Genomic DNA, 26,240 nt, shown 5'->3' with positions numbered 1-26,240 from the left:
TTTGATTTTAATTATTGAATCTATTCAAAGTCTTGATGAGAAACATTAATCAAAACATCTCATTTAACATCAAAGAGAAGTAAAATAATCTTAAACGTAAAATAAACTAACCAGAGGAGCCTGGGCTAAAGAGGCCGGGACGATCCCCGTGGGACACGAACACGGGCTCCCTTCCTGTCCAGGAGGTCAACACCTCATTAACCACGTCTACAGGAAGAAGATGTCACAGATCCAGAGGGTTCAGCACAAGGTGCTGCAGAACACCGAGAGCCACCTGCAGCTGAATTATGGAGGACAGAAAGGATGGAGAAGGCTTGGAATGGCTCAGGAGCCGAAGCTCAGACCGGAAGTCTGAGGTCAGAGGTCAGTCTGCGAAGGATTTTCCATAAAGGCTTACAAAAAAAATAGGTATTTTTAACTGATTACATATGAAAATAAGCGACTGTGGATACAAATGTTTGTAATTCCTCCACAAGTAATTAATTATTTTCAAATTAAAGCTTGAGAGTGTGGGCTTTAATTTTATTTTGATAGTTTTGCTTCATATTATTGTGGCGGTGTACAGAGTCTAAAACGATGAAGACCGTCAGTGTCAGAACATTTAAGGATGTAAGAATCAGTGTTTGATGGCTGGAGTCAGATCCAGCTGCATAAACATCTATGATAACAGCTGGAACAGTAGATGCATATTTATATAACCAACACATCCTCCACCAAGGCTGAAGTGATCCAGTTTTTTTTTTTTTTTTAGAGGTGGGGCTACAACCACCTGCTGAGTCAGGATGGATAGACAGCAGCTCCTCCTTCACCTCCTCTAGTCGTAGCTCACTTTTTCTTCTTCTTCTTCTTCACCTGCAGCCTTTCGGCGCCTGCGGCCAACAGTCCGCTGTCCAGCAGCCCCGCGGCTTTCATCGGTTTGTAGGCGGCGGATTTCCGGATACGTTCACTTTTCAGAGAGACGATGTGAGGAAGCAGCGGCGGCGTCCTCAAACCGAAGCCTGCAGCCTGCGGGCCGTGAACTCTCAACAGCAGCTGATCCCCTTCCACCGCCGTCACAGCCACCCAGCCTGCAGAGGGAGAGACAGACAGGTGAGGCAGGTAAGACACCGACGGTGCCGCAGGTGTTGCTCCTCGTTTTACCTGCAGATGACAGTTTGATGTCAGCAGCAGCCTCCAGGTAACCTCGACCCTGTAGCCTGAACTCCTGAGGGACCAACGCGGGAAACTCCTTCATACGCTCCGAGCCTCCGACAGGCACCTGAACACAGCACGCACAGTGGTATTAATAATCACAGGCACCTGAATGCAGCACTGTGCAGGGGTCACGTGACTCACCCCCAGCAGCACGTGTCCAGCGTGTTTTTCATAGATGCCATCAGCTTTTTCCAGGCTGGTGATGTGAACCGGTACTCGGCCAGAGGCCACGACGGAAAACCAGCAGGACTTCTCTCCCTGCGGAGGACAGCGCCGATCAGCAGCTGATCGATCAATCACTCACCAATCCCTCAGAATTACTTTCCAATTGTGCAGCAGCTGCTTTCAAGTGGCAGAGGTGCCTTTTTTGACCCCAGACTTACGTCCGTCTGCCACTGCGACATTTTTAATGTTTCCTACCATGTTTTTGTCCATCCTTTCAATAACAGTTGTTTAAGGAATCGGATCATCGGATCATCAGTGCGGTCGGGATAATGGAAAGTTGGAAGTATGTGTATGTTTTTACTGCTGAAGAGGCCTGAGGCAGCACAGATATGAGAAACACAAATAAAGTCTCCATCCATCCACTTATCCTTTTCAGGGTCACAGGGGAGGGGGGGGGGGGGGGGGGGGGGGGGGGGGGGGGCAATTTAGAGTGACCAGTTAACCTAACCCCACTAACTGCATGTCTTTGGACTGTGGGAGGAAACCCACGCAGACACGGGGAGAACATGCAAACTCCACACAGAGAGGCCCGGGCCGAGGTGGAATCGAACCCAGGACAAATAAAGTCTCCCTGTATAAAATATAAAAGAGCTCATTTGGTTATTTTAGTCTTAATGTGGCTGCTTAAGGCTGAAATTATATTAAGGGTTAATACAGGTTATAAAGGTGCCACTCTGGAGTAAAGTCCAGCTGTGGTCAGCAGTTTAAATCCACTCATCAGGGTCGTTCTCTGGACTCTTCTTCCAGGGTGGAGTCACTGTACAGAACATGTTTGATTACTTTAAAAAAATAAGAACTGGGTTTGAATTTACTCTGATCCACACACGGTCAAATACGTACACACACCCCCACTAACATTTGATTAAAGGTGGTATCCTGATACTCACGCTGGTGATGAGCGGATGGAAACTTCAGACCACAGCTGGACTTTGTAATAAATAAATAAATGGCTCAAGAACATGTTCAGTGTCCTCTCCAGTGAGCTCATCTCACGGTCGGACTCCGTACTCTTAAAGTTGTCCTGTGGCCACCTGAGTGACCTTCCAGCCCAAAGCAGCTACCCAGGACCACCGTCACCAGCTGCCCCCCAACTCTGTTTGACCGACTGCAGGATGAGAAACTCTCACTGGTCCCGTTCCTCCTTCATCCGGCTCCTACTGGAGATCTCTTCCTGTTAAAAGGGAGTTCTTCCTCCCCGCTGCTGCCAAGAGCGTGCTTGATCCTTGAAGTTCTTTCTCACTCACCACATAATGTAAAGCACCTTGAGGCAACTGATGGCATCTGAACTTTACAACCACTCTACCTATGAATAGGTAGCAGGTATCTGCAGCTTCTTCGTGTTCTGACCTGCAGGAAGTCGATCCTGGCCACAGCTCCCACAAACAGACTCATGCCGGGCTTCAGAACAAAGGTCCGCGGGACGATGGCCTGAGTGGGAACTACCAACCTCACTTCCTGTTCATTCAGCAGGTTCAGGATCTGCATGAGAAACAACGAGAGAGATTCAATAACGTCCAGTATTGACAGCACTTTATTCGGTGCAGCACTGCCCCCTGCTGTACGGAGGCCACCAGCTACCATTTACTTCCATGTGACGTCAGAGCTTCTGCTGCTGGTTTGTAGTTAAAAGTATGAGCGTGACTCCTCCAGAGACATTTGCTTAGAGCAGAGATCCTCACATCCGGGCCTCGAGGGCCGGTGCAGGTTTTAGATGTGTCTCTGCTTCAACACACCTGAGTCAAATATAGAAGTCATTAGCAGGACTCTGGAGAACTTGACTGCATACTGAGGAGGTCATTCAGCCATTTGATTCAGGTGTGTTGGATCAGGGACACATCTAAAACCTGCAGGACACCGGCCCTCGAGGCCTGGAGTTGAGGATCCCTGGCTTAGAGAATGAGGTCAGGTGTGTTCAGACACCACCTGTTTCTGTTTGTTGAGATGAGGGGTAGCCAATCAGAAGAAAGTGTTTTTAAATTGGGAGGAGCCAAGAGGTGAGGACAAACTGGGGGGGCTGCATGCAAGATAAAAATTGAAATCATTTGAACTGAATTATGCAAAGCTTCTCTAACAGTGCAAGAAAAGGAAAGGTCGACATTAAGCACTTTTGTATCAGTTTGGTTTTGTGTGTGTGTGCGTGCATGCACGTGTGCACGTGTGCGTGTGTGCATGCGTGCGAGTGTGCACGTGTGCGAGCTGCTGTAAGAAGATCAAAGGGAAACCTCACATCGAGCTCCTTCATGATTCCCGGCGTGTCGTACAGCCAGTGGGCGTCTTTCAGCTCGTTGTGGCTCAGCTCCTCGGCTGAGCTGGTGGCAGCTGGAAGGCGAGGTCACACGGAGGTCAAAGGTCAGAATCGTCAGCGCATTCAAATTATACAAGACTTAAAGTTTTGCTGTAATTCCTGAGCTCCACAGCTGGAGGTTCAGCTGAGAGAGAAGATCGCTCAGTAAAGCGTACTACAGCAAAATAAGCACTAATTAAGCTTAAATAATCAATTAACCCTTTTTTGTTATCATAAAGTATTTCTGACAGATTCCTCTCTGCATCAGTTTACTCACCTGTCGCTGTCATCTCTCCGTCTTCGTCTTCTCCAAACGCCAAACTATCAGGATCAAACTGGATCTCATTCGGTCTGGATTCTTTAGCCCGGAACGTTCTGCCAACACGACCTGAACAGATAAACAGGTCATCAGACAGGAAGTGATGCACCCGTCCCTCTTGCCTCCCCCCTCATCCTCCCTGCCCTCCTATGTCTTACCCACTAAGTACCCCTGCCTGCTGAAGTGCTGCAGCCTTTTGAGCTCGTCCGGCGACAGCTCGCTCTCCGTCTGCTGCGACGCCTCCATCAGTCGCTCCTGACGCCTGAACATCCTGTACGGAGTCGGGTTTATGATGGGGAACTTCAGCAGGTTCAGAGTCGTCCCTGAACGCACCACAGCAGTAAGAAACAGTCACAACAAAGGTGTAACCCAGAGACAAGAATATGAGTAAGAACTAAATGGAGTGTGGTGCTGACCGGGCCACGGTGAGATGGTGGCCTTGTGGATGACGTCGGAGGCTCTGGATTTGCAGTAGTCGGACTCCAGCAGCATGTTGAAGAGCGTCGACTTCCCGGCGTTGGCGCTGCCCACCAGGTACACGTCACCTTTATACTTCCAGGACCGCTGCAGGCTGGAGATCAGCTCCTCTATGCCGTACCCAGTCTTAGCACTGATCAGGTGGACGTCGGTCACCTGAGCGCCGAGGCCGGCGTCCTTGCAGTACTGAGAGACCTGCCGCTTGATTCGCTGCAGGTAGTTCGGCGAGTCTCTGGGCAGCAGGTCGATCTTGTTGCCCAGGACGACGATGTGCTTGTTGCTCCCCACTAGCTCGGGCAGGTCGGGGACGATGGAGTCCGGCAGGTCCAGCAGGTCGATGATGAGCAGCACCAGAGCCTTGTGGGGTCGGATTTGGTGCACCACGTCCCGGTACTGGTCTTTGGACAGCTGCAGGTTCAGGGCCTTGTGGTGGTGGGTGAGGAGGTGGCAGCGCTGGCAGGTGGCGCCGCTCAGGCGCCCTTCCTGCACCAGCACCTTGTACTTCTCGCTGGGCAGGTACCCGGGGACAGCCGTGGCGGAGCAGTGCAGCACGGCGCCGCAGCCCGAGCAGCACGTGTCGCTGACCGGCTCGTCCACGTCGGGGGTGCCGAAGATCTTGTGTTCACCTTTCCCTGCTGCCTTCTTCTTTTTCTTCTTTGCAGCCATGATGCTCTCATCCAACGGGAAGTCCACATCATGGAACTGGATCTGGGAGTCTGGCTGTACCTCCGATTCCTTCAGGACACCACTCCTCAACACCTGCAGCTGACGCTCCAGAGACCTCAGGTGTTTCTGAGGGCACACCTGAGCATCAGTCAAAGACCCATGAGAAGTAGGAGAGGAGGAGGAGGAGATGGTGCTCAGCTGATGGAGGAGTTCTTTCTCCTTCTGACTGGAGTCCTCATCTGGATCTAAACCAGGAGAGAAGAAGACGGGCCCGTGACACCTGTGCAGCACCTGTGCTGCTCCTCTCTGTTCTAGCCCACCTTTATCTGAAAAACTGACCCTGATTTTAAAAATATACATTTCTAAACGACCTTTTTATTAACTTTTTTTCTTAGACATCATTTATTTCAAAAATAAAAGTGAGGCTTCTGAATATCACTCTGACTTCTGTGCACATCACCCTCATTTTACCCCCTCTGAACTAATGAATGCAACTTGTGAGGTTTTAATGTGATATTTCCTGATCATACAGTGATTACATATCTCAGAGTTTGTTTTCTCCAGTTAAACACCGAGAACATGAAGGAAATGACTGCTGATCATTTTCTGGAGGCTGTTTTGTTGTAAATGGCACAGTGACTGGATTCAAACAGAGTTTATACAGAAGCTGCATCAGTTAGATGTGGACTCTGCTTTTCTAGCATTCATTTTTGTGCAGACTATTTCTGGTAGTTTTCTTTGTGCTTATTAAAAGCAAACGCTGAAGCTTTCAGTGTTCACTTCTTACTGCACACCTAACCTGCTCCAGAGCGGTTTATGGTACAAAACCACCACTTACGACCAACCAGGCCTCTGAAAAACAGCAGCCTGGAAGATCCTCAGTGTGCCGACAGTCGGAGGGTTTAAAGCTTTTAAAGTGTCCAAAGTCTTAGAAATATTCTTAGGATCAACATTATTCCTGCTTTCTTTACTGTTCATGGCAATTTTCTAAACACTTACACTACATGATACTGTCCAAAGTATTCGCTCATCTGCCTTCACACACATGAACCTGAGTAACATCCATTCTTAACCCAGAGGCTTTAATATGATGTGGGCCCACCCTTTGCAGCTGTAACAGCTTCAGCTCTTCTGGGAAGGCTTTCCACAGGTTTAGGAGTGTTTATGGGAATTTCTGACCATTCTTCCAGAAGCACATGTGTGAGGTCAGATGTTGGAGAAAAGGCCTGGCTCACAGTCTCCGCTCTAATCCACCCCAAAGGTGTTCTATCAGGCTGAGGCCAGTCAAGCTCGGGCCTCTGAAGCAGCTTAACGTTCAAAAGAAATCAGTGTTTAACAACCTGCTGCGCTCACTGTGGCACCTGTACCTGTACGCTCACCTGTACAGTCCACGAACACGAACTGCTCCTCCAGGTTCGGGTCTACGGTGTACGTCCGCACCCCGGCCCGGTTCAGATCGCGACCTCCCGCGGCCTCTGAGCCCCTCTGCGGCCCCGCTCCTGCGGCGGAGGAACACACGTTCCTCCACAGCTGGCGGCGGACGCACACCTGCAGCACCTTCAGCATCCTGACGGCCGCACGCGGAGGTCTGACCTGCACGAGAGATCACACGCCTCTCCGCGTCAACTTCCTCGGTGGATATGACGCAAAACTCGTCGATTGTTTACGTTCCGGTTTAACAAACATGAATTAAATGATATTTAATTTAATATAAAAAAATAGTAAACACGGTACAGTGTGCATGAGATAATGATAATAAAACAGATGATAAATCATCGATCAGCAAAACATTTTGAACGGCATGACGTCACAACGTCACAAGAGGACCAGAGGGCTCACTCCGCTGTGAATTTAGGAGCAAAAATTTTTTCCAAAAACAAACCTGGAGATGAAAAAAACACATTATTTATTTATGTATTCATGGAGCAGAGACACGGTAGTTACACAGCATCTCATCTGCGTCTGTAGCCCCAGGGTAGAGGCCCTTAAACGGACTCCATCAGCAGCTACCTTCGCCTTCAGTCACAGAGGCCACGCCCACAGTTTTTTTTCTCCGTGGAGTGAGACCTCGTGATCGTAGAGGATCTGCGCCCCCTGCAGACCTCCTCCTCTCCGAGCTTCTTCTTGCAGTCCGACTTGTTTCTGTCACCATGTTGAAGTTGAGCTGCTCACTGAGGTCCGCCGCGGGCCTCCTCAGACCCACTGCTGCTGCCGCCGCCGCACAGGTGAGTCCACCTGCAACCAAGCAGGCCAGAACCTGACGAGGAGCAGATCACTGCGCCGGATCTGCAGCGTGACCCTGAAAGTGCACGCAGGTCCACCCAGCACTTGAACTTCAACCTGTACACGCGCGGATTCCTGCTCTAAAGTTCATGTTTGTGAGTTCCGTGTTTGAGCTGAGAGCTCTGATGTGGGTCAAAGGTCACAGGTGTAAACCTGAGCAACAGCAGAGAAACACGCACAGTGTGTTCACATGGATACACACACAGAAGGACACACAGAGACAAACAGCCTGCTCTGTGGTCCACAGTCACGTATCCCTCAGCTGCGGTGTGTGACTGAGTCCAGCAGGTGGCAGCAGATTGCACTCTTTCCTGATACTCATCAACAGATCAGATCAGTTATCAAACAGGACTGAAATATTTAGAATCTGTAAAAGCTGAGACATTTCTAATAACATGTTTACTTTTATTGATAAAACTTTATTCATTAAAGACTTGGAAAGCTGCCCTGCACGTTTTCAGGCACCTGATTCATTTCATCCAGGACTGATGGAGTTTCAGGCCCCGCTCATTGTTGCAGACTTTGGCGCAATTATCTGAGGTCATCATGGTGAGGTCTGTCCTGGTGGGGTGCTCATCCTTCCCCGTCCCTCAAACACCCCTGGGAGTATGTGTCCGTGGGTTGGTCTGTAGCTTAAGTGGGGTCTTCCTCATGGAAGATGCAGGTTGGGCTGCCAACCCTTCCTGCAACCCGGCCACAGGTGATCAAGCCCAGACCTGTGTCCAGCTGGCCCATAACATCACTTCCACCATGTCTGACAGATGATGCTGCTGTGCTCTGGATCACGAGCTGTTTCTCCTCTTCTCCATACTTTCCTCATCCCATCATTCTGGTACAAGTTCATCTTGGTTTCATCCATCCAAAGAGTTTTCTTTCCCAGAACTCTGCAGGCTCTGTTAGATGTTTTCTGGTAAAGTCTAATCTGGTCTCCTTGTTTTTGAGTGTAACCAGCGGTTTGCACCTTGTTGTGAACCCTCTTGTATTTCTGTTCATTAAGGTGTCTCTTGGTTGTAGACCCTGACAATGAGAGTGCTCATGACTTGGTTGGATGTCGTGAAGCTGTCCTTCTTGACTATAGAAACGATTCTGTGATCTCCTCTGTGGTCCTTCAGGTCTTTTGGTGCTGCTGAGTCAGTCAGTTCATTTTTAAGAAGGTGCTCGATGGCTGATTTGCCTCTCCTGAAGTTTTCCTGCGTCTTTGGGAGGTTTATCTGTTTTTTCAGACTTGCACCAACATCTCAACAGCAGAGCTAATGCTAAACAACATTAAAGTACAGAGATTTTGGATCTTTATTTCCATATTTAAAGAGTACTGACGTCATATAAGCTGTTGAAGATACTGGTTATGACCTTGCACCTCTTTGGAGGGCGTTCGTTTGTTTGCTTGCTTGCTGATTGGCTGGTGTATTCTTTTCGCTGTATCGCTGCCGCGCTGCCGCGCTGCTCTCTGGACAGCAGGACCGTGGTGGGTGAACTTTCTGGGGCCGAGCTCTTTGCTCCTCTGGTTTTCTGTCAGTGTGAGACCTCCGCTCTCCTCCCTCCTCTCTGCAGCCACAGGCGCGCTTCGGAACCGGCCCCCAGCAGGAACACAGAACCTTCTACGAGTTCCGCACCTACTGCATCCGCCCGGAGCAGAACGCAGCCTTCCTCAAGCTGACCGCTGAGAAGATCCACCTGCGCACCGCCCACTCTGAGCTGATTGGCTACTGGAGCATTGAGTATGGCGGCCTGAATAAGGTCTTCCATATATGGAAATATGGTGAGGACCTTCTCCTTCTCACAGAAATCTGAATGTTCTTCATGGGGCTTTTAAAATGAAACCGACCCCCACCCCCTCCTCAGACAGTTACTCCCAGCGGGCGGCGGTCAGGGCGGCGCTGGCTCAGGACCCTTCCTGGGTGTCGGAGTATCTCTCCAAGGCCTTACCGATGCTGGCATCACAGGACAACGAGGTCACCTACATGGTTCCTTGGAGCCGCCTGCAGAGTCCGCCGAAGGAGGGTGGTAAGCCCCGCCGCCTGTTTTATGTGTCAGTGACATCACGCCCATCGGGTCACAAAAGCACATGTTTTGTTTGTCTCTTCCAGGTGTGTACGAGCTGGCTACCTTCCAGATGCGACCCGGTGGTCCGGCCGTTTGGGGTAAGGCCTTCCAGGCCGCCGTCAATTCCCGGGATGCACCTGGGTACGGCAGGCTCGTAGGAGCTTTCCACTCCGAGTTTGGACTGCTAAATAGAGGTACTGAGGTGATGATGTCACTGCGTGCGGTTGATGGTGTGACTTGAGCGGTTGATGATGTCACTGCACGTGTCTCGTCAGTTCACGCCCTCTGGTGGTTCGAGAGTCCCGACCATAGAGCTGAAATTCGACACACGGCTCACCACGACGCCAGAGTGGTCGCTGCAGGTGAGACTCCGCATATAATGACATCATACATTGGTAAACACCCAATCTGGCATAAATGAAATCAATCAATAATCAATCATCTGTGTCTCTCAGTTAGGAACAATGTTGTCAATCTGGACTCTCAGAGGAATCAGCTCATGTTCCCGTGTCCTTTCTCTCCTCTGAAGTAACTTCCTGTCCTGATGCCTGCGCCTCACCTGGAACAAAGTTTAGCATGTTCACCTGAGCTTTAGTTTGACCCACGTGGGTCTCTGTAGAGCTCCGCCCCTTTCCCTTGATGAACCAATCATAGTTCAGCAGCTCAAATATCTGATAATCACTGAACTATCAGACTATTCAGCTTCGCCAGGAGTGAGTCAGTGACAGCGACAGCATCCAATCCCGCGGTGTGACTGAAAGGTGGGCGGGGCTTCTCTCTGCTTTACATTAACTTTAAAGCTGCAAAGTGTGAAAATAACTGGGAAATAAATGTGACTCAGACTCTGTGGACTGTTTTTCCTCATGCAGGGAATTATTTTCCACAGCTGATGATTTACAAGTCATTTTAAAGCCATTTTAAGCCTTGAGGTGATTGTTGTGATTTGACATTATATAAGTAAAATATATAAATAAAATTAGATGTAATTGAATTGAAACCTATATATACAATAATATTTGGAATGGTTTGCCCCTCAGCATCCACTGACCCCACGCTGTGATTTTACGTGGCCTACCCCTTCATGGCTGTCGTTCCCAATCGCTTCCACTTTGTTATAATCCCACTAACAGCTGACTGTGGAATATTTAGCAGCAGAGGTGGGAAGTAACGAAGTACAAATACTTCGTTACTGTACTTAAGTAGATTTTTCAGGTATCTGTACTTTACTTAAGTATCTGTTTTTCTGACTACTTTTTACTTTTACTCCCTACATTTTTACACAAGTATCTGTACTTTCTACTTCTTACATTTTCAAACAGACTCGTTACTTTTTAACACGTCAGAAGAAGTTTGCATTTCCGGTCAGTGCGCCTTCAAACATCAAACGATCTGAGCCTAAACGGAGGAATAATAACACATAAGAGACAATCGTACTGGTGTATCCTCCATCATCGGGGCTGATCTCGTACAAAGGGATTAAATACGCAAACCCATATAATTAATGTATCATTTATAGCGCTATAATCGAGTCCGTAAGTTGCGCTGCGGCACATAAACAGCTTAGCTAGCGCTACTGAAGAGGAGCGAGCATGAAGGGAGTAACGTGTGGCAGGTAAATGCAACGTTAATAAATGCTCAACAAATATCAGCAAACACCCAAAGTGTGTGCAGTTTGTCACACAGTGTGTCTGCTAGCTAAAAGAAGAGCTGCTGTATTTCAGGGAGAGAAAAGAGAGAGAAGTTCACTCAGAGATGGAGAAAGAGGACAGGAGAGGAAGAAGAGAGGTTAGATTTAAAGGTAAGGACTGAAAATAAACTGAAGTATGCTGACTTTGTGTAATTCAAAGATTCTATGAAAATGCTGCAGTTTAGTGTGTAATAAATAGGTTAGCTTGTTGTACTGTATTTACAGTAAAGCTCTGTGTTGGACTGGAGCACAGTGTTTGTGTTCATGGTCAGAGTTACAGGTTACATCAGTGCAGCAGAGATGAGTTTGAATCAAAGCTGCTGATGCTGAGATTCATTCACTGAATCCAACATTTCTACAGCCTGTATGCTGTCAGTGTAGGGGATGGAGATCAGCTCAGATAGCTGTGAAATACTGGGTTACATCTTTGTGACTTCAGTTCATCCACACAGAGCAGTAAACCTCAGAGCAGCAGCAGCAGGTCAGCTGATCACAGCCTGCACACCAACATCATTTACTGCAGCTCACAGTAGAAAGCTGTGATTCTTCTCCCCATGCAGAGCCACTACAGCTGATCTTAGGGTTCCTCCACTTTCTGAATCCCACTGTAACCCCTGAGTATCCTCATGTTGGTGTTTAGGTGGAGGCACAGTCACCCTCTACTATGGAGGACACAGAGAACAGAGCTGTGTTTAAATTCCCTTTAACAGTTTGTGTCCTACATAACAGATTCAAGCTGAGTGCATTCATTAGGATTAAAATTTAGATTGGAATAACATTTGTATTCTCATGTAATATTATTTTATGTTATTACAATAATATATAATGAGGTTCGGTTTGTTTTACACAAAAATAGCAGGTAGAAACATCCTCCAAAGAACTACTTTTACTTTCTTACTTTGAGTACATTTCAGAGCCTGTACTTTTTTACTTTTACTTAAGTAGAGAAGTTGAACCAGTACTTCGACTTTTACTAAAGTATTTTTTAACATAAGTACTTGTACTTCTACTTAAGTACAGAATGTCAGTACTTTTGCCACCTCTGTTTAGCAGTGACTGGACTTGTTGCACAGGTAGCATCCTATCACGGTACCATGCTGGGGTTCACTGAGCTCCTGAGAGCGACCCATTCTATCACTGATGTCTGTAGAAGCAGTCTGCATGCCTAGGTGCTGGTTTATACACCTGTGGAGGTGACTGGAACACCTGGGTTCAGTGATCTGGATGCTGAGTGGATACTTTTGGCAGGATAGTGCATCTGATAATATTTGGTGCAAAGACAACATTAAAAAAGATGCTGAAACTGAGAATTAGAGAGTTGAGGTTTTATGCTTTTGATTTTAATTTTCATGTTTTCTGAGAAAACTTCAAAAAGTGCATTTTGGGTAATCTTTAAACCATGTGGGAACGTCTCCTTTTTACCTACATTTTGATACCTGGATCATCATGAAGCTTTTAAGTTCTACAAACTGATCAGCTTGGAGCACTGAAAGGCAGGAACAGATCAGCTGAGCTGATCACCAGCTGATAACCAAAGACAAAGAGCTGCAGGAGGAGGGTCAACACTGCAGACACGGAGCCTTTGCTTACATTTATTTGCCAATAAAAGTCTTTGAAACATGAAATGTTCATGATTGTTCTTCACTACATCGCAGAAATGTAAAAAAAAAAAAATTGAACATGAAACAAAATTTGTGCCACTGACAAAAACTGTAGTCATGAGTGTATACAGGACACCTGAAGAGATTCTTTAGGTTCCATCCATCTGCTGCTTATCCAGGCCCAGGACAGTCAGGGCAGGAGTCTAAGCAGAGATGTCCTGACCGCCCTTTTCCCGGTCACTTCCAGCTCATCTTGTGGGAATGTGTAAGCATTCTGAAGGCTGCTGAGGAATGTAATCCATGGGTCTTTCCTGGACCCTCCTAGGAGACACGCTCAAAACATCTGACCTAGGAGGTGTTCAGGAGGGCTGGTGATCTGACCCACAGCTGCTTCTCTCTGAAGCAGCTGCTCTCTGTGGGAAAAGCATCGACTCAAAATAAATGGAAGGATTAAAACAAATAGTACCCTGATGATATCGAGCTGTTTTACTTAAACTTGGATCCAGTTTTTTTATATAATAATTGAATGAAAGGCATAAACCTTTCTGGCATCTGAAGTGAGGCACCACTCCTCAGAGTGTGTGTGTGTGTGTGTGTGTGTGTGTGTGTGAGAGGGTGAAGTAAAGAGTCAGGTGGAGGCAGAACATTAGTTTCACTTTAATTCTGATTGCTGGGGTTGTAACAGCTCTTCTTCCATCAGCCGCATGATCAATAAACACGATCAGAGGAAAGCAGGTTTGATTTCAGTGCAAAGACAAACTGATGGTTCGAACACTTCGAGCGCCGCGGTCACAGCGAGTCGCCGTTAGCAGCTCACTGATCAATCAGAGTGCCGATCTATCGGCAGACTGCTCGTCAATACTGTAGTGTGCTTCAGAAGCTGATGAGGTATTTCACTGTTTCGCACCCAAACACACAAAAATCTGCTTTTCTTTAAAAAACACAAATCAACTTGCATCAGGCACTTTGATTGGCTGTTAAACACTACAGGAAACAGTTAATAACTCTACCAAAATAAAACAAATTACACGTCTCTTTTTCTACGCATATAAATAAAAGTCTGAGAGTAAAAACGGAATCAAATGTTTTGTGTGATTTTTGCAGTCGAGCCCTCGGCCGTTTGAAATGATTCGGATTCTTCATCGTTGGTCACAAAAACAGTCGCCTGCGTTCTTCGCCTTCAATCAGGAAGAGAAGAAGAGTCTCGGAGCTGCAGGAGGTCTGAAGGCACTCATTCAAGTGTTTAAATCGGCGAGGTCGGCAAAACGCTCGCCGCCTCCACAGGAAATCGTATTGCATTGACTGGCATGAGGCAGCGGGGAACTCCGTCCACCGCCATTTTTAAATCAGTATGACATCACAGCTGGCGAAAAGGTAGGTGCCCTCTCTGCTGCAGGTCAAGTCCAGGCTGAAGCGTCAGCCTCCCAGTGCGGTCACATGATGCTCTCCATCAACCCGCCGCCCTCGCGTGCGGCTCCGCTGGTCGAGCTCAGTGCCGGGACGTCGACGACGACGTCCTTCCGCCTCACGGAGTTGTCCTTGGAGTGATAGTCGTCGCTCTGGTCCTTCGCGAAGTTTACAAACACCTGAAAACGCAAACATGGGTCAGTGCCTCTGCGGGCCACATTTCCATCAGCACCTGCTCAGGTGTGTGCTCTACCTGGTCCAGCGTGGTCTGAGTGACGGAGTAGTCCTCGATCCTCAGCGTCTCTTTATTCTTGGCCAGGATGGAGAAGATGTGAGCGAGCGAGGTGAGCGATGACGGCAGCTGGTACTGCAGCATGTTCCTGTGCTTCTCCTTCAGCGTGCTGCCGCTCAGCTCGCTTTCGATGAACTTCATGACGGGCAGCAGGTCGGGGTTGGGCCCCGCCACCCGCAGGATGATCGTGTACCCGTCGCCAAACCTGAGACACAAAACCGGGAGTTAAACACGGGCTGCAGGATACTCAGGTCCAATTAAGCTGCATCTCTGTATCCACCTGTGTTTAAGGAAGAACATGAAATCTTTCTCAGCTGTGTCAGAGATGTGTGAGAGTGAGAGGGAGGCAGGTGGAAAGGTGAAGCTGCAGGAGCAGAGGGAGTGATGTTGCAGGAGTTTAAATACCATCCAAAGCCACAGAGAGGTGAAGCAGAGCGTGCAGGCAGGTTGGAGTGGGTGGAGCTGAGGGTCAGGTGTGTTTTGTGACAGAAGGAGAGCAGCAAGAGTGAAAGGGAAGGTTTACAGGATGGCAGTGAGACCTGCTATGATGGTTTGGAGACAGTGACACAAAGACAGGAGGTGGAGCTGAAGATGCTCAGATCTCCAGCAGGATGGATTAGAGATGAGTCCCTCAGAGGGACAGCTGAGAGTCAGAGAGGCTGAGATGGTTTGGACATGTGCAGAGCAGGGAGGGTGGAGATATTATACAAAGGATGTTGGAGATGGAGCTGCAGGCAGGAGAAGAGGAAGACCTCAGAGGAGGTTCATGGATGTAGAGGAGGATGCTGGGATTTTTTTTTTTTGTTGCCAGAAGCAGCAGAAGAGGAGCGTGTGTCTGTCGGTGTTACCTGTTCTTCAGGTGCTGGACGCTGCCGAGACACCTGAACCTGCCGTTCACCATGATCGCCATCCTCGTGCAGAGAGCCTCACACTCCTCCATGCTGAAACAGAGTCAGCGCGCTTTAACAAGGACACACACACACACACACACAGAGCGCACACTGACAGCACAAAACATGGAGGAAGGACCTGCAGCAGCACGATGACGACTAACACTTAACCATCAGCTGTGGATACCTATAACGGCGTTTATCACTAGATAAACCGTTATTACTAATATGAATGAGTGGAAGTGTTCATCCTAGCTACAATTATTCTTATATTATTACAACATGGCTGTAAATTTAAGGCATCTGTAAACCAACTGCTGAGTTTTTACACTTAAAAATGTCTCAACCTTTCAAAAATAAATCCTGTTCCCTGAGCCCGACTGACAGACCCACCATGAGGGCGCACAAAACCCTCCACCTGTCCTCATGTTTGACTCTGCCTCGCCGTCTGTCTTACCTGTGTGAGGTGAGCACCACGGAGCGTCCCTCCTTGATGACGCTGAGGATGCAATTCCAGAGGGCTCGGCGGGCCTTGGGGTCCATGCCGGTGGTGGGCTCGTCCTGTAACGAGCAGGATAGCGAGGTTGAGGTTGGCCCACAGGTGGAGCAGGAAGCAGAAGGTGAAGGTGAGGAGGAGAGGGAGGAGCGTCATCATACCCACACCTCCTCCACCTGCACCTGACAAACAAGCTGCTCTCCTTCTGTGCTTCAGACCTCCCGTCTTCCTCCCGCTCTCAGTGAACAGCAGCAGCTGCTTTAAATCCTCTTCCTGTTATACAACCTCCACCCCCCCCCCAGCAGCCCCCCCACCCCACCCCACCCCACACACAAATCCTACTGTTAAACAGCTCAGCTGCACTCTGATTGGCTCTCGGTCTGCTGCTGCTGTTGTGTAACGCAGCACTTTCACCTTAGTGTTTCTGAAGCTTCAGCTGCAGATGAGTGACAAATTAATGGAAAACCCTGAAGTCTGCTTTGCTCTGAGGGGCACTTTGCTTCTGCTGATCCTACTTAAAACACTTTATGCTAGTTTTCCCTTTAAAATGTCAGAGGAAACCCAAGTTTAAGCAGTAAGTTGCATCTTACCAGAAACACCACAGGGGGCGCTCCGATCAGCGCCATGGCTGTGGACAGCTTCCTCATGTTTCCGCCGCTGTAGCTTCCAGCTGCTTTATCGGCGTATTTCAGCAGACTCAACTTCCTGATCCCCCACTCTGCCACCTGTCAATCAAACAGCATCATCATCATCATGAACATCATAATGAGCATCATCCTCTGCAGGAGCAGCATGGCAGTGCAGCGTGTGTTATCAACAGTGCGTGTTTGCGTGCGTGTTCACACTCACGTCGCACACTTCCTTCTCAGGGACCCCTCTGAGGATGGCGTACAGCTCCAGATGTTCTCTTCCCGTCAGCAGCTCGTTGATGGCGTCAAACTGAGGACAGTAGCCCATTTTTCGATGCACCTCCTCGATCTCCCGCAGGATGCTGCAGACACGTGTGGATATTAGCACAGGGAGCAAAAACCTGCTGTAATTTGCACTCAAATCTTTTTCCTGGCACAGGAAGTCAATCTGCATGGAGGTGAAATCAAACACTGGCTGATGGAGACTCTGCCCCACAGCTGCATCTCTGCCTGGTCTGATGTGTATCAGGGACAGGGTCCTGCAGGGTTTCCATCACTTTGTTTTCGCTCTTCTCGAGCTGCTGAACGAGGATCAGTAATGAGCTTATCGAGCGTCACAGGTTCAGCTCAGGCTCTGTTTGCACGGTCAGAAAATACACTTTGAAATCCAGGCTTCAAATAGTGCAAATGAGGTTGAATTATTTAATGTGTGCGTGTCGAAACCCTGAGACTAAATCTGCAGGAACCAGGTCAATCCCCGAGTCCAGCACACAACAACAACAACCACCCAGAAAGTTCACCAGGAGACGCTCCAAGCAAACCTGAGCCGCTCAGACCTTTGACCTCACCTCTTCCCAGCCAGGAAAGCCTCTCCACTGGTCACCATCGTGTCTCCCGTCAGCATCTTGAAGGTGGTCGTCTTTCCGGCCCCGTTCACACCGAGGAGGCCGAAACACTGAGGAGACACATTTTCAGCGTCAGCCGGAGGTTCACTTTTATGAAGGTGATGGTTTGTTTTCAGAGGCTGAACAGAAATGAGATGCAGCTCAGTCTCACCTCTCCGGGAGGAATCCCGACGCAAAGTCGATCCACCGCTGGCTTCTGCTTCCTCTTAAACACCTGCAGGAGGCAGTTCACACAGTCAGGGCTCATTTACATCCACTCTTCAATACAGATGAGCAAACTACACAAAAACATCACACACAGCAGCTTTTCACTCATCACATCTGCTGTGACGAGGGTTCGATGTGATATTAATCTGATTCAGTGGCATAAACAGTAGAAAGGATGGGCTCAGCCTCCTGGTCCGAAAGGCCCTTAAACCTGCATTCTTTAGAAAGGCCAGAAGGGGGCGACTCATACTGGGGTCTGTGTGAACATGGCCCTCAGCTCCCTCTATGACCACTTTCCTGATCACATGAGCTCAGTCGGTAGCTCGAGGTCTCATAGCGGGCCTCCTCCAACCAGCAGCTACATCAGTCAATCTGTCCTTCCTAGCTATGACTGGCTGTGCAGCCTCATGAAGTCAGAGGGGGCGGGGCAGCTCATTTCATTAGTCTAATTTATTAACGGGGTGAAAGAGGCTGTGCGTTTGGTTCTGCTCTCTGAACTGCAGACACAGGCGGTTAAAACCTTGGTCAGCTGCCGGAGCTCCAGGATGTCTCCTTGTCCCAGGCCGTGGACGATCCTCTGTCTCTCTCTGGCCACGTCCTCGTCCTCGTCGCCCAGAGGTCCCAGTTTGGTGAGCTTACTGACCGGCCTGCACGCACACACAGACACACAAACACTGCGCTCACACCGCCTCTGCTCCACAGTGCAATAAAATGAGACAAAACGAGCAGCAAAGCTGGACTCACGTGGGTTTGATGCAGAACCTGTACTGGATGAGGACGGTGATGAAAAAGAAGGCCACGCCCTCCACGGCCATGGCGAGCAGGTTTTTTCCCACCATGTCCCACTCCAGAGGAGAGCGGAACCTGTTCTCACCTGCAACACAACGGCAGCGCTCACACAACCATTTAACAACCACCTGCTCTGCTGCGGCAGCACAAACACAGAGGATCAATTCGAGATTCAACTAAATACATAAAAGCTGGAACGCTACCGAATCTCTCGAGGGCGTCGGCCATCGCCTGGTTCTTCACCATGTCGATGAGGCCTCGACCGAGACAGAAGTGAGGGAAGATGAGGAGGACGTTCTTCAGGATGTCGTTGATTCCTCCAATTTCCTGAAAAGAGTTGCAGGTTAAACTGCTGCTCACATGTTTAACTGGAGGTTTTTGAAGGTCGCGGGTTTATTTAATTCTAGGTTAAACCGACTAAACTGCAGGTTAGTACAACTCTAGATTTTCTTTTTTTAAAGACGGAGTTCAGTTTATATCTGGAATTTTCTGTGGCGTCGCTGAATCTATCGCCCGCTCCCGCGAGGACTCACGTTGTTTCCGAACAGCTCCATGACGAAGGTGGAGATGCTGCCGTTGATGCCGATGAGGATGTTGACGCTGGTGAGGACGACGTACGCCGTGCTGGGGATCTTGAAGAAGAAGGAAGCTGGGTACATGAGCGGCGTGATCGACCAGCTGGAAAAAAAGAGAACCAAAAGGTTTCCATTCTCTGTAGTGTACTGCAGTACACGACAGTACTGCATCATGTAGTACACAGTAGTACTCTGTGGATGTGCACAGTATCTGACCCGTAGAGCAGCAGCAGCAGGGCGAGGGCCGGCAGGTTGGTGGACGACACGTAGGCTTTTTGTTGGAAACAGATGAAGATGAGGATGACGAGCGTTGCCGGGACGATGTAGTTACACTGCGGAGACACACACAGGTGTGAGAGACGCCAAACGCACAAACACACAGACACGCACGGCGCAGGAGCGTTTGTTTCAGGTCTCACCATGTCCCATATGAAGTTGGCTGTCCAGTAGAGCAGCGGATGGACGCCGCTGATGAAATGCATGTGTTTGGCTTTACTGACTCTCTCCTGGATGAGGAAGACCACAAAGCTCGCAGGGACGAAGGACATGGCGAAAATGACGCAGATGGACACCAGGACGTCCACAGAGGTCGTCACCCTGGAGATGAAGAGCAGAAGGAGGCGTTGAGGAAAAGCAAAGAGAGCAGAGAAAATACCGGAGCGGTGCTCAGGTGAGTACTCACAGAGCGACCTGGGACAGCTGCTCCTTGGTCAGGTTCAGCGGGTGGTTGAAGGCGCTGATGCCGTACTTGCTGGCGTCCTTCCCCGGAGGCAGGTTCGCTCTGAGGATGCCGTTGTTCATCACGTTGATGAAGGCGCCGATGCTGTGCCAGCCTTTGTTGTTGAACCAGATCTGAGGAGCAAAGGTTCAAGAACAAACAGGTAAAAAAAACCTCTCCAGGTGTTCAGTGGCCCCGCCTCCCAGCTGCATCAACACATCTGTAAGTGAAGGACCATTTTTAATCAGCTGGTTTGGGTGGGTACTCAGCAGAGGAAGAGGTGCCACAGTATTATACTTCATAATTAATTAATGATTATCACCTCTGTTTAGCTCACAAATAAAGTTAAACTGGATTATTTGGGAAAATCTGTAAACTTGTGATGGTAATTTATGTAATTACCTCCTCTACTAAACGATGGCAAACAGCCACCTCTACTGCACATACTGAAAAATCATTTAGCATATTCAAGTATTTCTAGTACAAAGAGATTTATTAAACAGTGTTTTATCATACTGCAGTCATACTCCAGAGGGCGCCAGCACCACCACCTTGCTCTCACCTTGACGTTGTTCTTCGTGTCGAGACCGTTGATGAAACCAGACAGCGTGTCCAGGAATCGGTCTGCAGCGGCGCCCTGCAGGAAACAGCGGTCGCATTTCAACATTAGAGTCTGAACTTACTTCAGCCTAAAGATAAAATCTATCCTTTAACTCAGTTTAGATTTCTTCTCTTGAATTCTGATGGTGTAATCGTCGTGAGGTTTTTGAGTTTTCCTGCAGCCTGTGCTCGAACCTGAAGCAGACGCGTCTTTGGTAAAACGTTTTTCTGCGTGATGAACCCGGCAAACTTTCAAAGCTGCAACGAGTCAAACTGACCTGGTGTAACTCAAAGATCTTTCGGACTCTCTCGATGGCGTCGTCGATCTCTTGAGCTGGAGGGAGGACCTGAGTGTTCCTGGCACCCAATGAGAAACCTCCGTACCTGCACGGATACCCAAAAACACCACCTGAGCATCTGGAAATGACCAACTCACAAAGCATTTATAGTTTCAGAATAAAACCGGCCACTGACCTGAACTCATTCACCCAGACTTTGTTCTTCAGGCTGTGAGAACAGAAGGAAACGTTTAGCTCAGAATCCCGCTCATGTTCAGGTGTGTGCGAGCAGGTGAGTCCTCTGTGCGAGCCTTACCTCTTGCCAATGATCTGAGCGTAGGTCTTCACCAGGTAGTCAGAGATGTTTCTCCCAGTCAGGTTCTGCAGGGTGTCGGTGGCGCTCACCTTCATCTGAACAGCAGAGAGTTCCTCGTTATTTAACACCATTCACACACACCTGCACAGGTAGGTCGGGTTCATAACCGAACCGAGCTAAGACCGAAGACGGGCCAAATGGATAAAATGTCGTAAATAATAATTTAAAGAACAAAAGACTGGAAAAGTTGTTTAACACTAAAATCAACAACAGGTGGAACATCCACCAGCTAACGAGGTTCATCAGTACGATGATAAAACGAGCATCCCGCAGAGGGTCTGCATCATTTCGTCTCCTCCCACCGCTCTCTGTGCTCTGACCTCAGGTGGGGGCAGACCTCCGGCTCCGGCCGGGCAGTCCGGCAGCATCTTCTTCTTGCCATCGCAGCTGCACATGCAGGCCGGAGAGGGGTCGTCCATGGTCCAGTTTCTGGAGGTAAAGAGCTGCAGGACGCTTTCAGGAACTTCGGGAGTGTGCCAATCCTCATCGCCTAGCGTGCAGGGAGCCTCTCTGATTGGGTGAGAAAGACGAAGAGACAGACAGGAGAGAAAACCTTCATCTTAGTAAAGGCTGATTCGCTCACACACAGAGGGAGAAGAGGAGGCGCCGTTTCTTACGGGATTGTGTAACCGTCCATGCAGCGAGTCCCGAATCCCGGAGCATTCAGCAGCGCGTCTAAAAGCTTCTGCATGTTGGCATCTCCAGGAGCATCATCACTGGCAGGAAAAACAGCACAACCACAGTCAGATCGCAGGAAATATTTCAGGATAGCTCAGAGTTCGTCACGTGTGTACCTGATGAAGGTCGCTTGTTCTTCATACATCCACGGCTGCAGCTCCAAACTGGGATACACTCCAAACGGGGGCACGATGAGACTGAAGACCAGAGCGATGCAGACGAACACGGCGGGGAGGACGATCTGAAACGCAGAATCAGTTTGCAGATGAGCGGCGGCACGCCGGGTTTATCAGAAACGTTTGTGTCGCTGCGGACAGCATACCTGGGCAAAGAAGCCCTTCCTGGAGCGCCGGGCATACAGGAACCGCTTCCACATCAGAGCCACAAACTGCTGCCTCCTCAGGCTCCAGCCTGACACCTGATACGAGCCTTTACCATCAGCACAGTCCAGCCAGTCGGTGTCCCTGCACTCTGACGGGAAACAGGTCACGCGATCAAATGAGCAAATTTGTAGAGTGGATACAAACAAAACAAGAGATGTGCCCGTCATCTTCACATCTTTCCAGGGTCCTGATCGCAGGTGGAGACCCACGGTGGAGCTTCAGGAAGTCATCTTTATGTTTGCACAGTTTGTGCTTTATTTAGTTTTTAGGTTTTTTCTGTGAATTTTTCACTGCTTTGAATTCTGGTGTTTTTGTTTCCTTTCAATTTTGTGCCCCTGGTATTTAAATAAATTTTGCTTTACTGCATGTTTTTTGTACCTTGGTCTTCAGAATCATTGCATTCATCGTTGTCATCCTCGGTCAAAGGTCTCAAGCAGCTCTGAGGGTCTCCTCCACCGAAGGCGTGAGTCCTCCTCCGCCTCTGAACAGGAAGCGTCCCATCTGAACATAAACAAGAGTGAAAATCAGATTTCTGACTCTTATTTTGAAAGGCTTCAGTCAGACATCGCTCCTTCCTCACCTGAGGGCACTTCAGTGTCGACCCCGTTGTCTTCAGCCACTTTCAGGAAAATCTGAAAAAGATGCAGAACATTAAAACTGATGCTTAAACTGTTTCCTTTCAGATCATCGCAGCTGAAGCAGACTCATGTTTGTCCCACCTCCTCCAGCGTGGTGTCAGACACTCCATAGCTGGAAATGCCGAGGTCGGGCAGCTTCACGTCTAGGTCTTTGAAGAGCTCCACAAAGGCTCCGTCTTTGGCGGCGCTGTATGGCAGGATGTAGGTCAGCTCGTGTCCCAGGTCCTCCACCAGGCGGGCGTCGGGGACGTGACGCAGGATCAAGGCCGACACCAGCGACACGTCCGGGGGTATGAAGGGGATGTTGCAGATGGACGCGCCGGGGCCGTTTTCTGAGGACGGAGACATGAAACACAGATCAGATCCACCAGAAGGTGAACAAATCGAATGCTCTGCAGGAACAGAGAGCTCACCGATGGTAGCAGCCTCACTTTCATGTTCACTGCCGAGTCCAGCATCGCTGCTGCTGACCGAGCCGCACTCCTCCTCCTGAAACACAAACAGTACGTCTTTAAGGTACTGCTACTGCACAGGAAGAGGTAATATTACAGATTAATACTGCAAAGCAAAGAGTTAATGCTGATGAAAAATACTATATGGATACAACTGCACAGGAAAAGCAAAAATACTGCAAAATGCCTGCAAACAAAGTGAGAAATTACTACTGAAATACACTAAACAATATTACTGAAAACTGCATTGTGAGAGCAAAATCCTGCAGAGACCTTCTTGGTGAAGGAGACGGTGCTGGAGGAGTTCCTGCAGGAGCTGAGTGATGGCTCCGGGTTCTTCTTCACCAGCGTCAGGTAGTAACCCGTCCCCAGCTGGTTCTTCAGGTACAGAGACGAGCCCACGCAGCACAGCTTCCCATGGCTGATGATGGCGATGCGGTCGCCCAGGATGTCCGCCTCGTCCATGTGGTGGGTGGACAGGATGATGGTCCGACCTGGATTGAGGCACGACGTTAAAAATCTAGCTGGTAACTCACAACCAAAGAGAAGCTAGAATCCGACCAATCTGGGAGAACCTCACCTTGGCGGTACTTCAGCAGCAGGTCCCAGATTCCTCTGCGGGCGTAGGGGTCAACACCGGCTGTAGGCTCGTCCAGGATCACAACCTTTGACCCCCCGACGAAGGCCAGGGCGACGGACAGCTTCCTCTGCATGCCCCCAGACAGAGTGCTGGTCCTGCAGTTGCGTTTGTGCGGCAGTCCCGTGTCCTGCAGGATCTGCTCAATCTCACCTTTCACCCGTTCCTCTGGCAGGCCTTTGAGCCGAGCGTAGAACCAGATGTGCTCCTCCACCGTGAGCCTAAAGGGCGTGCCACAACACAAACGAGGTCACATGACAAACAGGATGTAGGCAGCAGTAACAAGTGTGTCACGGAAAAGGACTCACATGCTGAACAGGACGTTGTGCTGTGGACAGACTCCCAGACTCTGTCTAATGGCGCTCAGCTCTGTCCGGATGTCCCTGCCCAGGATGTAGGCAGTGCCAGACGTGGGCGGGAACAGGCCGGTCAGGATGGACCTGCAGGGGGTGGGACAAGAGGGCGTTACTTGTACCTGTGTCAGAATCTGTATCAGTAGCATGGTTTGTGTCCTGGACTCACATGGTGGTGGTTTTTCCCGCTCCGTTGTGTCCCAGGAAGGATGTGATTTGTCCCTCGTAGAAGCCGAGCGTCAGTCCGTCCACCGCCAGCTTCTTACCGTGACGGTAAACCTTCACCAGGTTCTCGATGTAGACCCCGGGCTCCAGGTGAGCTGGCTCCTCCTCCATGCACACCGCTACAGACATACAGACACAGGAAGTCGCTTTCACATTAAAAGCTTTGTAGAGTACACTGAATAAACAGAACTCATTTGTTAGATTTTTGGAGGAAGTTCTCCACAGCACAGCAGTCTCACCTCCTGGGTTTCCTTTCCGGTTCAGAGGAACTTTGTTGGACTTTCCATCCTTTTCTCCAAACCAATAGGACTTGGTGACGGGGAAGTACCAGGGCCGAGGGATCCCATACTGACCTAAGGAGAAAAATGTGCTAAAATGAGACCTTACGACTCTCGGTGGACTAACAGCCTGTGGACTGATCTGCATCTGAAGAAGCATCTGTGACATTAATGTGTTGATTTTGGCCATAAATCGTGTAAAGACGTATAACTAATATTTACATTCTGCAGCATGGAAACAAGCACATGCAAAATACTGACTGCAGCTCACCTGGAAACACGGCTTCAAGATACCAGGTCAGGACTCCATACAGGAAGGAGTCAAAGTACATGATGATGATGGCGGTGCGGAGGCTGAAGTCATCTTCCTCCATCGGGCTCGACACCAGATTCTTCCACTGAATACCGACACCCTGCTCCTCGAACAGGGCGAAGTACTCGCAGCCGAATCCGAACGCCACGGGTGACAGGAGGCTCTGCGGCGCGAGAGGTGGACGTGTGAGTCACCTGATCCCATCACAACAACAGAACCATCAAAAGTTCAGCAGACTTACCGCGAAGACTTTCGTTCTGAAGCCGATGTAGTCCTCCCAGGCGACGCAGAGCACGTAAGGCAGGTAGAGGGTGAAGTAGATGATTCCTCCACAGGCGGCGGCGAGGTTAGCTCGGGCAAATGCCGTGCTGAGCAGGAAACACTGCATGATGGTCACCACGCCGAAGGATCCCAGGAAGAGGAAGATGACACCAGGGTCACTGTAGGGCAGCAGGTTGCCCATCTGCACAGGAAGCAGGAGAGGAAAAAAACTTTATTAGGACCCGAGCACGAAATGTGCGAAGGCCCTATTGTAATTGTTTCGTTTATTATTACTGTATTCTTGGAGATGTATGCATGTGGATGTTCCATGTTTCTAATGACACTGTTCTTAATGCATTTGGTTCCTCGTGGTCACCTTGAGCAGAAGCACCAGCAGCCCGGCGCTGATCAGCAGAGGAATCAAGCTGCTGATGAACCAGCTGAACCACAGGATGCCGTTATCCAGACCCATGATCCTCATCGTCTCCTTCAGCCGGGCCTCCTTCTCATACACCACGCTCTTCAGGATGATGGCCACTGAGTACATCCAGGCGAGGGTCATGAAGAGAGGCATGGAGCGGCTCATCACCCGCAGGAAGCTGAGAGAGAGGACAGGAAGGACAGCGTTAGAGACCAAGTGTGGCAGGAAGAGGACCAAACCTGGCAATCAGTGTGAATAATCTCACATGTCATCTACGTAACACGGGTACGGCATCTGCTGGATGTAGACACCCATCTTCTCCTTGGTGCCCGTCACCGCTCTGATGATGCCTTGCTCAATAACGTCCTGAAGGTACGAGAACCCACCCCAGATGTAACGCATGTCCTCAAATGGGTCAGCGCGAGGACCCGGGTCCCAGTATCTGAAGAGAAGGAGAGAGTACAGGAAGTGCTGTTAGGTGAGCAGCACAGACGTGATGAAGCGCTGCTAGACTGGAAGAAATCCTCTGAAAGGTCAGAACTCCTGTATGAACCGATAAAACTGAGGTTTTAGGCTTCGGTCCCCACACCGTCAGTGAGCATTCAGGTAAAGGTCCTCACAATGCAGCATAAACAAGAACACAAAACCTGTTTTTATTGA

General features: G+C 49.4%; 3 protein-coding genes across 4 annotated transcripts in view; 1 reads left to right on the top strand and 2 right to left on the bottom strand.

Annotated features, from left to right (window-relative positions):
- Positions 1–61: 61 nt before the first annotated feature.
- noa1 (nitric oxide associated 1) lies at positions 62–6,823 on the bottom strand. Its single transcript, XM_030738600.1, has 9 exons — positions 6,545–6,823; positions 4,439–5,410; positions 4,181–4,345; positions 3,981–4,091; positions 3,647–3,738; positions 2,767–2,898; positions 1,336–1,452; positions 1,141–1,258; positions 62–1,067 (listed from the first exon to the last, which is right to left on the bottom strand). Exons 1-9 carry the CDS (start codon positions 6,729–6,731, stop codon positions 826–828), a joined length of 2,136 nt encoding a protein of 711 aa, XP_030594460.1. The 5' UTR covers positions 6,732–6,823; the 3' UTR covers positions 62–825.
- Positions 6,824–7,239: 416 nt separating this feature from the next.
- On the top strand, positions 7,240–10,548 carry nipsnap3a (nipsnap homolog 3A (C. elegans)). The gene is made up of 6 exons (XM_030739624.1): positions 7,240–7,390; positions 9,000–9,207; positions 9,291–9,452; positions 9,536–9,685; positions 9,767–9,853; positions 9,947–10,548. The coding sequence occupies exons 1-6, from the start codon at positions 7,316–7,318 to the stop codon at positions 10,021–10,023; spliced, it is 759 nt and encodes a 252-aa protein (XP_030595484.1). The 5' UTR covers positions 7,240–7,315; the 3' UTR covers positions 10,024–10,548.
- A 2,875-nt stretch (positions 10,549–13,423) lies between these two features.
- Positions 13,424–26,240, bottom strand: part of abca1b (ATP-binding cassette, sub-family A (ABC1), member 1B) — a 39,970-nt gene continuing 27,153 nt past the window's right edge. The window contains exons 14-49 of one of the 2 annotated variants that reach the window (XM_030738787.1): positions 25,846–26,022; positions 25,536–25,758; positions 25,140–25,361; positions 24,857–25,061; positions 24,547–24,660; positions 24,252–24,426; positions 24,038–24,169; positions 23,673–23,950; positions 23,366–23,586; positions 23,054–23,129; positions 22,722–22,972; positions 22,583–22,634; positions 22,381–22,503; positions 21,942–22,090; positions 21,736–21,860; positions 21,559–21,657; positions 21,262–21,451; positions 20,882–20,976; positions 20,762–20,794; positions 20,566–20,671; positions 20,250–20,324; positions 19,652–19,821; positions 19,389–19,566; positions 19,186–19,301; positions 18,928–19,072; positions 18,598–18,721; positions 18,350–18,479; positions 18,126–18,252; positions 17,550–17,612; positions 17,342–17,448; positions 16,714–16,855; positions 16,455–16,589; positions 15,826–15,929; positions 15,327–15,419; positions 14,440–14,683; positions 13,424–14,365 (exon numbers count right to left, since the gene is read on the bottom strand). In XM_030738787.1, coding sequence (XP_030594647.1) covers positions 14,213–14,365; positions 14,440–14,683; positions 15,327–15,419; positions 15,826–15,929; positions 16,455–16,589; positions 16,714–16,855; positions 17,342–17,448; positions 17,550–17,612; positions 18,126–18,252; positions 18,350–18,479; positions 18,598–18,721; positions 18,928–19,072; positions 19,186–19,301; positions 19,389–19,566; positions 19,652–19,821; positions 20,250–20,324; positions 20,566–20,671; positions 20,762–20,794; positions 20,882–20,976; positions 21,262–21,451; positions 21,559–21,657; positions 21,736–21,860; positions 21,942–22,090; positions 22,381–22,503; positions 22,583–22,634; positions 22,722–22,972; positions 23,054–23,129; positions 23,366–23,586; positions 23,673–23,950; positions 24,038–24,169; positions 24,252–24,426; positions 24,547–24,660; positions 24,857–25,061; positions 25,140–25,361; positions 25,536–25,758; positions 25,846–26,022 — 5,152 coding nt within the window. In that variant the 3' untranslated portion in view covers positions 13,424–14,212. Of the gene's footprint in view, positions 14,366–14,439; positions 14,684–15,326; positions 15,420–15,825; positions 15,930–16,454; positions 16,590–16,713; positions 16,856–17,341; positions 17,449–17,549; positions 17,613–18,125; positions 18,253–18,349; positions 18,480–18,597; positions 18,722–18,927; positions 19,073–19,185; positions 19,302–19,388; positions 19,567–19,651; positions 19,822–20,249; positions 20,325–20,565; positions 20,672–20,761; positions 20,795–20,881; positions 20,977–21,261; positions 21,452–21,558; positions 21,658–21,735; positions 21,861–21,941; positions 22,091–22,380; positions 22,504–22,582; positions 22,635–22,721; positions 22,973–23,053; positions 23,130–23,365; positions 23,587–23,672; positions 23,951–24,037; positions 24,170–24,251; positions 24,661–24,856; positions 25,062–25,139; positions 25,362–25,535; positions 25,759–25,845; positions 26,023–26,240 lie in introns of both variants that reach the window. The other variant, XM_030738786.1, reaches the window with a different exon arrangement.

The sequence above is a fragment of the Archocentrus centrarchus genome, chromosome 10 (genome assembly GCF_007364275.1).
Source record: "Archocentrus centrarchus isolate MPI-CPG fArcCen1 chromosome 10, fArcCen1, whole genome shotgun sequence".
NCBI classification, from domain to species: domain Eukaryota; kingdom Metazoa; phylum Chordata; class Actinopteri; order Cichliformes; family Cichlidae; genus Archocentrus; species Archocentrus centrarchus.
The sequence above is the reverse complement of the archived record's forward strand: the minus strand, read 5'-3'. Positions and strand labels throughout refer to the sequence as shown.

Coding starts and splice junctions, on each gene's coding strand:
- noa1 (XM_030738600.1), bottom strand. CDS start 6,731: ATGCTGAAGGTGCTGCAGGTGTGCGTCCGCCGCCAGCTGTGGAGGAAC. Junction 4,346..4,438: donor CACCATCTCACCGTGGCCCG/GTCAGCACCACA, acceptor TGGTGCGTTCAG/GGACGACTCTGAACCTGCTG. Junction 1,068..1,140: donor CATCAAACTGTCATCTGCAG/GTAAAACGAGGA, acceptor CTCCCTCTGCAG/GCTGGGTGGCTGTGACGGCG.
- nipsnap3a (XM_030739624.1), top strand. CDS start 7,316: ATGTTGAAGTTGAGCTGCTCACTGAGGTCCGCCGCGGGCCTCCTCAGA. Junction 9,453..9,535: donor GAGTCCGCCGAAGGAGGGTG/GTAAGCCCCGCC, acceptor TGTCTCTTCCAG/GTGTGTACGAGCTGGCTACC. Junction 9,854..9,946: donor CGCCAGAGTGGTCGCTGCAG/GTGAGACTCCGC, acceptor TGTGTCTCTCAG/TTAGGAACAATGTTGTCAAT.